Raw genomic sequence first — 12,281 nt, forward strand, 5'->3', positions numbered from 1 at the left:
ACATCCAGGCTGAGGCGATTGCTGGTCGCAGTATAACACCAGTATGTGTGTAAATACCTTTTAGGATACCCTCCTGCTTTCTATCAGCAGGATCCTTAAGGGCGGCCATCTCAGGCGAAGGTAGAGCCCTTACAAGCGTGTGAGCGCTTTATCCCCCCTAGGGGGTGTTTCCCAACGCACCCTAACCTCTGGCGGGAAAGGATATAATGCCAATAACATTTTAGAAATTATCCGTTGTTATCGGGGGAAACCCACGCATCATCACACACCTCATTTAATTTCTCAGATTCAGGAAAACTACAGGTAGTTTTTCCTCACCGAACATAATACCCCTTTTTTTGGTGGTACTCGTATTATCAGAAATGTGTAAAACATTTTTCATTGCCTCAATCATGTAACGTGTGGCCCTACTGGAAGTCACATTCTTCTCTTCACCGTCGACACTGGAGTCAGTATCCGTGTCGGCGTCTATATCTGCCATCTGAGGTAACGGGCGCTTTAGAGCCCCTGACGGCCTATGAGACGTCTGGACAGGCACAAGCTGAGTAGCCGGCTGTCTCATGTCAACCACTGTCTTTTATACAGAGCTGACACTGTCACGTAATTCCTTCCAACAGTTCATCCACTCAGGTGTCGACCCCCTAGGGGGTGACATCACTATTACAGGCAATCTGCTCCGTCTCCACATCATTTTTCTCCTCATACATGTCGACACAAAAGTACCGACATACAGCACACACACAGGGAATGCTCTGATAGAGGACAGGACCCCACTAGCCCTTTGGGGAGACAGAGGGAGAGTTTGCCAGCACACACCAGAGCGCTATATATATACAGGGATAACCTTATATAAGTGTTTTTCCCCTTATAGCTGCTGTATAGTTAATACTGCGCCCAATTAGTGCCCCCCTCTCTTTTTTTTTTAACCCTTTCTGTAGTGTAGTGACTGCAGGGGAGAGACAGGGAGCTTCCCTCCAACGGAGCTGTGAGGGAAAATGGCGCCAGTGTGCTGAGGAGATAGGCTCCGCCCCTTTTTCGCGGACTTTTCTCCTGCTTTTTTATGGATTCTGGCAGGGGTTAAATGCATCCATATAGCCCAGGAGCTATATGTGATGCATTTTTTTTGCCATCCAAGGTGTTTTTATTGCGTCTCAGGGCGCCCCCCCCCAGCGCCCTGCACCCTCAGTGACCGAAGTGTGAAGTGTGCTGAGAGCAATGGCGCACAGCTGCAGTGCTGTGCGCTACCTTGTTGAAGACAGGATGTCTTCTGCCGCCGATTTTCCGGACCTCTTCTGCCTTCTGGCTCTGTAAGGGGGCCGGCGGCGCGGCTCTGGGACCCATCCAAGCTGGGCCTGTGATCGTCCCTCTGGAGCTAATGTCCAGTAGCCTAAGAAGCCCAATCCACTCTGCACGCAGGTGAGTTCGCTTCTTCTCCCCTTAGTCCCTCGATGCAGTGAGCCTGTTGCCAGCAGGTCTCACTGAAAATAAAAAACCTAATCTAAAACTTTCACTAAGAAGCTCAGGAGAGCCCCTAGTGTGCACCCTTCTCGTTCGGGCACTGAGATCTAACTGAGGCTTGGAGGGGGGTCATAGGGGGAGGAGCCAGTGCACACCAGATAGTCCTAAAGCTTTCTTTAGATGTGCCCAGTCTCCTGCGGAGCCGCTATTCCCCATGGTCCTTACGGAGTCCCCAGCATCCACTTAGGACGTTAGAGAAAAATATATTGTTTTATTGAGATGACTATGGATCACATAGGCAGAATACAAATACTAGTTACCTGCTTGTGACAATAATGACGTCTTCCGAGATATTAGCCATCTCTTTGATAGTCAGATAGCACATTCGTCGCAGCGTTTGCTGGAAAAGTATAGGGTGTATTATTAATAGAGTTCTGCAGAAGCCAAGTGAAAAGATGCTTACAAACAAATACATATATAAATTACACAGACACACAACTTTACTATGCAACTGAATTGTTTACTTAGTATCAAGTGAATTTTCAGGAATGGTAGGAAACTTTTTATTTTTTTATTTTTAATTTATTTCTTGAAAACACACATTTTCATTTAAAGCAGAGCAGTGTGGGGACACAGACATCATGAATGCAAAACACTAGGATGATGAACAAAGAGGTACCAATAGGTAACTACTGCCCAGAGCCCATACCCTCAGAAGAAGAGCAGTTAAGTTTAGATCCAATAACATACGGAAAATTGAAGAGGAAAAGGGGGAGAAAAAAAAATAAAAAATGGGATTTTGGTTCTTGCCTGTAAAATCCTTTTCTCTGAGTCAAAGGACAGGGAGATGGAGGAGAGGAAAAAAAATAAGAATTTACTTACCGATAATTCTATTTCTCGTAGTCCGTAGTGGATGCTGGGAACTCCGTAAGGACCATGGGGAATAGCGGCTCCGCAGGAGACAGGGCACATCTAAAGAAAGCTTTAGGATCACCTGGTGTGCACTGGCTCCTCCCCCTATGACCCTCCTCCAAGCCTCAGTTAGGATACTGTGCCCGGACGAGCGTACACAATAAGGAAGGATTTTGAATCCCGGGTAAGACTCATACCAGCCACACCAATCACACTGTACAACTTGTGATCTGAACCCAGTTAACAGCATGACAATAGAGAAGCCTCTATAAAAGGTGGCTCACTACAACAATAACCCGAATTTTTTGGTAACAATAATTATGTACAAGTATTGCAGACAATCCGCACTTGGGATGGGCGCCCAGCATCCACTACGGACTACGAGAAATAGAATTATCGGTAAGTAAATTCTTATTTTCTCTGACGTCCTAGTGGATGCTGGGAACTCCGTAAGGACCATGGGGATTATACCAAAGCTCCCAAACGGGCGGGAGAGTGCAGATGACTCTGCAGCACCGAATAAGAGAACTCCAGGTCCTCCTCAGCCAGGGTATCAAATTTGTAGAAGTTTACAAACGTATTTGCTCCTGACCAAGTAACTGCTCGGCAAAGTTGTAAAGCCGAGACCCCTCGAGCAGCTGCCCAAGATGAGCCCACCTTCCTTGTGGAGTGGGCATTTTAAGATTTTTGGCTGTGGCAAGCCTGCCACAGAATGTGCAAGCTGAATTGTACTACAAATCCAACGAGCAATCGTCTGCTTAGAAGCAGGAGCACCCAGTTTGTTGGGTGCATACAGGATAAACAGCGAGTCAGATTTTCTGACTCCAGCCGTCCTGGAAACATATATTTTCAGGGCCCTGACCACGTCAAGCAACTTGGAATCCTCCAAGTCCTTAGTAGCCGCAGGTACCACAATAGGTTGCTTCATGTGAAATGCAGAAACCACCTTAGGTAGAAATTGAGGACAAGTCCTCAATTCTGCCCTGTCAGAATGAAATATTAAATAAGGGCTTTTATATGATAAAGCCGCCAGTTCTGACACACGCCTGGCTGAAGCCAGGGCTAACAGCATCGTCACCTTCCATGTGAGATATTTTAAGTCCACAGTGGTGAGTGGTTCAAACCACTGTGACTTTAGGAAACTCAACACCACATTGAGATCCCAAGGTGCCACTGGAGGCACAAAAGGAGGCTGTATATGCAGTACCCCTTTTACAAATGTCTGAACTTCAGGCACTGAAGCCAGTTCCTTTTGGAAGAAAATCGACAGGGCCGAAATTTGAACCTTAATGGGCCCTAATTTTAGGCCCATAGACAGTCCTGTTTGCAGGAAATGGAGGAAACGACCCAGTTGAAATTCCTCTGTAGGGGCCTTCTTGGCCTCCCACCACGCAACATATTTTCGCCAAATGCGGTGATAATGTTTTGCGGTTACGTCCTTCCTGGCCTTGACCAGGGTAGGGATGACTTCATCTGGAATGCCTTTTTCCTTCAGGATCCGGCGTTCAACCGCCAAGCCGTCAAACGCAGCCGCGGTAAGTCTTGGAACAGACAAGGCCCCTGCTGGAGCAGGTCCTTTCTTAGAGGTAGAGGCCACGGTTCGTCCGTGAGCATCTCTTGAAGTTCCGGATACCAAGTCCTTCTTGGCCAATCCGGAACCACGAGTATAGTTCTTACTCCTCTCCTTCTTATGATTCTCAGTATTTTTGGTATGAGAGGCAGAGGAGGGAACACATACACTGACTGGTACACCCACGGTGTTACCAGAGCGTCCACCGCTATTGCCTGAGGGTCCCCTGACCTGGCGCAATATCTGTCTAGTTTTTTGTTTAGACGGGACGCCATTATGTCCACCTTTGGTTTTTCCCAACGGTTTACAATCAGGTGGAAGACTTCTGGGTGAAGTCCCCACTCTCCCGGGTGAAGGTCGTGTCTGCTGAGGAAGTCTGCTTCCCAGTTGTCCACTCCCGGAATGAACACTGCTGACAGTGCTATCACATGATTTTCCGCCCAGCGAAGAATCCTTGCAGCTTCTGCCATTGCCCCCCTGCTTCCCGTGCCGCCCTGTCTGTTTACGTGGGCGACTGACGTGATGTTGTCCGATTGGATCAATACCGCCTGACCCTGAAGCAGGGGTTTCGCTTGACTTAGGGCATTGTAAATGGCCCTTAGTTCCAGAATGTTTATATGAAGAGATGTCTCCAGGCTTGACCATAAGCCCTGGAAATTCCTTCCCTGTGTGACTGCTCCCCAGCCTCGCAGGCTGGCATCCGTGGCCACCAGGACCCAGTCCCGAATGCCGAATCTGCGGCCCTCTAGAAGATGAGCACTCTGCAACCACCACAGGAGGGATACCCTTGTCCCCGGTGACAGGGTTATCCGCTGAAGCATCTGAAGATGCGACCCGGACCATTTGTCCAGTAGGTTCCACTGGAAAGTCTTGCGTGGAATCTGCCGAATGGGATTGCTTCGTAGAAAGCCACCATTTTTACCCAGAACCCTTGTGCATTGATGCACTGAGACTTGGTTCGGTTTTAGGAGGTTCCTGACTAGTAAACTAAAACTTTCACAAAGAGCTCAGGAGAGCCCCTAGTGTGCACCCTTCTCGTCGGGCACAGAAATCTAACTGGGGCTTGGAGGAGGGTCATAGGGGGAGGAGCCAGTGCACACCAGGTGATCCTAAAGCTTTCTTTAGATGTGCCCTGTCTCCTGCGGAGCCGCTATTCCCCATGGTCCTTACGGAGTTCCCAGCATCCACTAGGACGTCAGAGAAAACTGCATATACAGATGTATCCTTACATACATCTTTGCCCAAAGTTTCCCGGGACAAAATGGCGTTCGCGGGCATACCCGCGAATGTATGCAGAAGATCGGTGTGCGTACGCAGGAAGCAGGAGTTAGACGCTCCCGCTGCCCTACATACGGAATGGGACTCTACCGCAGTCTATGGTCACGGGCAGGTATACTCCCATTACCCGCGCTTTAGTGTCGTTTCCTCAACGCACCCACGAATTTTAGCAGAACAAAGGACTGTATACAAATTCAGGCACGTAACCTGTATCGAAGCAGTCCTGCACAAGAACAAAACTCTCAGCCAGCCAGGGGTGCAAGGCAGGTCGTCCAGTGTCTCCCATGGACCCAGAAAAAAGGATTTTACAGGTAAGAACCAAAATCATATTCTCTTCCCTCAATGAGGTACCGAGACCACTGGACATCCTAAAGCTGTCCCCCTAAAGGAGGGAATGCTCCTGTGCTGCGCTCAGAATCCAACACCCAAACTTAGCATCAGTAGAGGTGAAAGCGTCAAATCTGTAAAATGTTACCAAATTATGTGCGAGGAGCATGTGGTTGCCTTAAATAGCTGCTCCGCAGAGGCACCATGCTAAGCCACCCAAGAAATCCCAACAGACCTGGTGGGACAGGTGCGAACTAAGGGGGTTATTCAGGTTGGATCGCAGTTTTGATAAAATCGCAAGCAATCAATTTTCTCAAAACTGCGCATGAGCTGCGACCACACAGTGCATTCGCTAGCAGTCACAGTGCGATCACGTCCTGGAAGGATACAATTACAATTTGAGTGACAGTGGCGGGTGTTGTGGGGCCTGCGTTTCGGAGGACCGTTTTTGGGACGTCATACATATGGGAAAAATGGCAACGGACCACCTGCATGCGCAGCGGACCGCCTGCATGCGCAGCCTAGCTGCGGCTGCAGGGGGTCGTCCACAATTGCCACATGATGGTTTACGTATTACTCATCGGTGACTGTCACAGGATTACCATCCCAAATAAGAAAAGATTAAAAACCCTAAACTGTAGTGATCAAAAAAAAAAAAAAACTGCAAGGAATAGTCTTGTACAAATGGGGGAGGCAAGTGTGCATCTAAAGATCCAAATACAGAGACAAGAGACCGCAGCACCCACAGAGGGATTTACAGATCATCTGGAAATCAATAGGGCACAGCAGTATCTCAAACCAGCATGAGGTGGAGGAGAAAGCTGCATAATGCAGATGGGACAGATTTTCTATAAAAATGGTTATATAGTGTATAAATCTATTTCCCTACTTCTGATACATGTATCGGTATCTCTATGGGAACCAAGAACTAGACAGCCATGCAGTTCAAATCAATAATACAATGTTTCTCTAACAGAAGCAAAAGAATACAGATACTTAAAGCTACTGTCAACACTGATGTTCCAAACAACTTACATCATTTGACTGGAATAGTCTGGTCATAGCAAAGAACGCTTCAGTGGCTTCCATTGTTCCAAAGTGTTCACCCTATGAGGAAAAATAAAATAAAAACAATATCCACTGGACAATAGGAAGGTGCAGGGAATATTGATGATAGAGGCTAACCTAACCAGGCGTCCCCTCCCACAAAGTACTGCAAATGATATCAGGTTTCTGTGCACTCACTGTACTGATACATTATAATTGCCTACAGCTATGGCTACATAAATAACAGCTAAGCAGGACTAAAAAAATAAAAAATAAAAATAAAAAAATATTTTACTATAGCACTAATTAAACACACTGTACGCAGAGAAAAGCACCCTCAACTATGTTTTAAAAATCAAATATATATTACTCTGTGAACCAAGCAGCTACCCGATTGTTTCTGATCTGTAGAAGTTTCAGAAAGGAGGAAAAGCCAATACAGCAGTAGGGAGAATGGTATTGTATCACAGTGTATAATAACTAAACGGTTATTCACTTATTTTGTGAGGACAGGCAACGGTGTGGATCTCATGACAAATTCTAAACAAATATCAAACAAAAAAAAACAAAAAACAAAAAACACATTCCAACATAAAACAAAGGATAGATCCCATCAGAAAATAAGATTTTACACTTACCGGTAAATCTATTTCTCGTAGTCCGTAGAGGATGCTGGGACTCCGTAAGGACCATGGGGAATAGACGGGCTCCGCAGGAGACATGGGCACTTTAAGAAAGACTTTAGACTCTGGGTGTGCACTGGCTCCTCCCTCTATGCCCCTCCTCCAGACTTCAGTTAGAGAAACTGTGCCCAGAGGAGATGGACAGTACGACGAAAGGATTTTTGTTAATCCAAGAGCAAGATTCATACCAGCCACACCAATCACACCGTATAACCTGTGATAAACTACCCAGTATGAACAAACAACATAGTCTCGGTCCAAACCGATGAACTATAATAATATAACCCTTATGTAAGCAATAACTATATACAAGTCTTGCAGAAGAAGTCCGCACTTGGGACGGGCGCCCAGCATCCTCTACGGACTACGAGAAATAGATTTACCGGTAAGTGTAAAATCGTATTTTCTCTAACGTCCTAGAGGATGCTGGGACTCCGTAAGGACCATGGGGATTATACCAAAGCTCCCAAACGGGCGGGAGAGTGCGGATGACTCTGCAGCACCGATTGAGCAAACAGGAGGTCGTCCTCAGCCAGGGTATCAAACTTATAGAACTTTGCAAAAGTGTTTGACCCCGACCAAGTAGCAGCTCGGCACAGCTGTAGTGCCGAGACCCCTCGGGCAGCCGCCCAAGACGAGCCCACCTTCCTAGTGGAATGGGCCTTAATCGATTTCGGTAACGGCAATCCTGCCGTAGAATGCGCCTGCTGAATCGTGTTACAGATCCAGCGAGCAATAGTCTGCTTTGAAGCAGGTCCGCCAACCTTGTTGGCTGCATACAGTGCTTCTGTTTTTCTGATCCTAGCCGTTCTGGCCACGTAAATTTTCAAAGCCCTGACCACATCAAGGGACTCGGAATCCTCCAAGTCACGTGTAGCCACAGGCACGACAATAGGTTGGTTCATATGAAAGGATGAGACCACCTTAGGTAGGAATTGAGGACGGGTCCGCAATTCCGCTCTATCCATATGGAAAACCAGATAGGGGCTTTTAAGTGATAAAGCCGCCAATTCCGAAACTCGCCTAGTCGAAGCCAAGGCTAACAACATGACCACCTTCCAAGTGAAAAATTTCAACTCCACTGTTTTAAGTGGTTCAAACCAATGTGACTTAAGGAAACTTAACACCACGTTAAGGTCCCAAGGCGCCACCGGAGGTACAAAAGGAGGCTGAATATGCAGTAGTCCCTTCACAAAAGTCTGTACTTCAGGTAACGAGGCCAATTCCTTTTGAAAGAAAATGGATAAGGCCGAAATCTGAACTTTAATGGAGCCTAATTTTAGGCCCAAATTCACTCCAGTTTGTAGGAAGTGAAGAAAACGGCCTAGATGGAATTCTTCCGCATTCCTGGCCTCACACCAAAAAATATATTTTCGCCATATTCGGTGATAATGTTTAGACGTCACGTCCTTCCTAGCCTTTATTAGCGTAGGAATGACCTCACCCGGAATACCTATTTCCGCTAGGATCCGGCGTTCAACCGCCATGCCGTCAAACGCAGCCGCGGTAAGTCTTGGAACAGACAGGGACCTTGTTGTAACAGGTCCTGCCTTAGAGGAAGAGGCCACGGATCTTCTGTGAGCATTTCTTGCAGATCCGGATACCAGGTCCTTCGTGGCCAATCTGGAACAATGAAAATTGTTCTCACTCCTCTTTGTCTTATTATCCTCAACACCTTGGGTATGAGAGGAAGAGGAGGAAACACATATACCGACTGGAACACCCACGGTGTCACTAGGGCGTCCACAGCTACCGCCTGAGGGTCTCTTGACCTGGCGCAATACCTTTGTAGCTCTTTGTTGAGACGGGATGCCATCATGTCTATTTGGGGTAGTCCCCACTGACTTGCAATGTGCGCAAAGACTTCCTGAAGAAGTCCCCACTCCCCCGGATGCAGATTGTGTCTGCTGAGGAAGTCTGCTTCCCAGTTGTCCACTCCCGGAATGAACACTGCTGACAGAGCGCTTACATGATTCTCCGCCCAGCGAAGAATTCTGGTGGCTTCCGCCATCGCCACTCTGCTCCTTGTGCCGCCTTGGCGGTTTACATGAGCTACTGCAGTGATTTTGTCTGACTGGATCAGAACTGGTCGATTGCGAAGTAAGATCTTCGCTTGACGCAGGGCGTTGTATATGGCCCTTAGTTCCAGGATGTTGATGTGAAGACAAGTCTCTTGACTTGACCAAAGTCCTTGGAAATTTCTTTCCTGTGTGACTGCTCCCCAACCTCGGAGGCTCGCGTCCGTGGTCACCAGAATCCAGTCCTGAATGCCGAACCTGCGGCCTTCCAGGAGGTGAGCACTGTGCAGCCACCACAGGAGAGAGATCCTGGCTCTGGGAGACAGGGTGATCCTTTGATGCATTTGTAAATGAGACCCGGACCATTTGTCCAGTAGGTCCCATTGAAAAGTCCTCGCATGGAACCTGCCGAAGGGGATGGCCTCGTACGATGCCACCATCTTCCCCAGGACACGGGGGCAGTGAAGCACTGAAACCTTTTTTGGCTTTAATAGGTTCCTAACCAGAGCTATGAGCTCCTGAGCCTTTTCCATCGGAAGAAAAACCTTTTTCTGTTCTTTGTCCAGAATCAGGCCCAAAAAGGTCAGACGCGTTGTAGGAACCAGCTGGGACTTCGGAATATTGAGAATCCAGCAATGCTGTTGCAACGTCCTCACTGACAGTGACACGCTGTCCGGTAACCTCTCTCGAGATCTCGCCTTTATGAGGAGATCGTCCAAGTATGGGATAATTGTGACACCCTGCTTGCGCAGGAGCACCATAATTTCCGCCATTACCTTGGTGAAAATTCTCGGGGCCGTGGAAAGCCCAAACGGCAACGTCTGAAATTGGTAATGACAGTCCTGTACCGCAAATCTCAAGAACGCCTGGTGAGGAAGAAAAATCGGAACATGAAGGTAAGCATCCTTTATGTCCAAGGAAACCATCCAATCCCCCTCCTCCAGGCTGGCGATGACTGCTCTGAGCGATTCCATCTTGAACTTGAACTTTTTCAAGTACAGGTTCAGGGATTTCAGATTCAAAATGGGTCTGACCGAACCGTCCGGTTTCGGAACCACAAACAGGGTTGAGTAATACCCCTTTCCTTGGTGGAAAAGAGGAACCTTGACTATCACCTGTTGCAGGTACAATTTTTGAATTGCAGTTAACACTAACTCCCTTTCTGACGGAGAAGCTGGCAGAGCAGATTTGAAAAACCGGCGAGGAGGCATCTCTTCGATTCCAGCCTGTATCCTTGAGAAACAATCTCTATTGCCCAGGGATCCACCTGTGAGTGAACCCAGACGTGGCTGAAAAATCGAAGACGTGCCCCCACTTGATCTGGCCCCCCCAGGGAAGTCCCAGCGTCATGCGGTGGATTTTGCAGACGTAGGGGGGGGGGGGGGATACTTCTGCTCCTGGGGACTAGCTGTGTGCAGCTTTTTTCCCTTGCCTTTACCTCTGGCAAGAAAGGACGATCCCCGTACCTTTTTGCTTTTATTTGAACGAAAGGACTGCATTTGGTAATGAGGTGCCTTCTTATGTATGTTGTGGGGGAACATAAGATAAAAAAATAAGAATTTACTTACCGATAATTCTATTTCTCATAGTCCGTAGTGGATGCTGGGGACTCCGTAAGGACCATGGGGAATAGCGGCTCCGCAGGAGACTGGGCACATCTAAAGAAAGCTTTAGGACTATCTGGTGTGCACTGGCTCCTCCCCCTATGACCCTCCTCCAAGCCTCAGTTAGGATACTGTGCCCGGACGAGCGTACACAATAAGGAAGGATCTTGAATCCCGGGTAAGACTCATACCAGCCACACCAATCACACCGTACAACTCGTGATTTGAACCCAGTTAACAGTATGATAACAATGAAGTAGCCTCTAAAAAAGATGGCTCACAACAATAATAACCCGATTTTTTTGTAACAATAACTATGTACAAGTAATGCAGACAATCCGCACTTGGGATGGGCGCCCAGCATCCACTACGGACTATGAGAAATAGATTTATCGGTAAGTAAAATCTTATTTTCTCTAACGTCCTAGTGGATGCTGGGGACTCCGTCAGGACCATGGGGATTATACCAAAGCTCCCAAACGGGCGGGAGAGTGCGGATGACTCTGCAGCACCGAATGAGAGAACTCCAGGTCCTCCTCAGCCAGGGTATCAAATTTGTAGAATTTAGCAAACGTGTTTGCCCCTGACCAAGTAGCTGCACGGCAAAGTTGTAAAGCCGAGACCCCTCGGGCAGCCGCCCAAGATGAGCCCACCTTCCTTGTGGAATGGGCATTTACAGATTTTGGCTGTGGCAGGCCTGCCACAGAATGTGCAAGCTGAATTGTACTCCAAATCCAACGAGCAATAGTCTGCTTAGAAGCAGGAGCACCCAGCTTTTTGGGTGCCTACAATATAAACAGCAAGTCAGACTTTCTGACTCCAGCCGTCCTGGAATATATATATATATATATATATATATATATATATATATATATATATATATATATATATATATATATATATATTTCAGGGCCCTGACAACGTCTAGCAACTTGGAGTCCTCCAAGTCCCTAGTAGCCGCAGGCACCACAATAGGTTGTTTCAGGTGAAACGCTGACACCACCTTAGGAAGAAACTGGGGACGAGTCCGCAGTTCTGCCCTGTCCGAATGGAAAATCAAATATGGGCTTTTGTAAGACAAAGCCGCCAATTTTGACAATCGCCTGGCCGAGGCCAGGGCCAACAGCATGGTCACTTTCCATGTGAGATATTTCAAATCCACAGATTTGAGTGGTTCAAACCAATATGATTTGAGGAATCCCAACACTACGTTGAGATCCCACGGTGCCACTGGAGGCACACAAGGGCTGTATATGCAATACTCCCTTGACAAACGTCTGGACTTCAGGAACTGAAGCCAATTCTTTCTGGAAGAAAATCTATAGGGCCGAAACTTGAACCTTAATGGACCCCAATTTGAGGCTCATAGACACTCATGTTTGCA

The 12,281-nt window shown here is 47.5% G+C and overlaps 1 protein-coding gene across 2 annotated transcripts in view; it reads right to left on the reverse strand.

The window, feature by feature from the left end:
• COPG2 (COPI coat complex subunit gamma 2) overlaps positions 1-12,281 on the reverse strand; it is a 156,760-nt gene that overhangs the window by 122,074 nt on the left and 22,405 nt on the right. For both annotated transcript variants that reach the window (XR_010179341.1, XM_063926754.1), the window contains exons 4-5: positions 6,581-6,652; positions 1,779-1,858 (exon numbers count right to left, since the gene is read on the reverse strand). Coding sequence is in view for 1 of the 2 variants with exons in the window: in XM_063926754.1 (XP_063782824.1) it covers positions 1,779-1,858; positions 6,581-6,652 (152 nt within the window). In the remaining variant the exon portion in view is untranslated. The remainder of the gene's footprint in view (positions 1-1,778; positions 1,859-6,580; positions 6,653-12,281) is intronic.

Source organism: Pseudophryne corroboree, chromosome 6 (assembly GCF_028390025.1).
Source record: "Pseudophryne corroboree isolate aPseCor3 chromosome 6, aPseCor3.hap2, whole genome shotgun sequence".
Lineage (NCBI taxonomy): Eukaryota > Metazoa > Chordata > Amphibia > Anura > Myobatrachidae > Pseudophryne > Pseudophryne corroboree.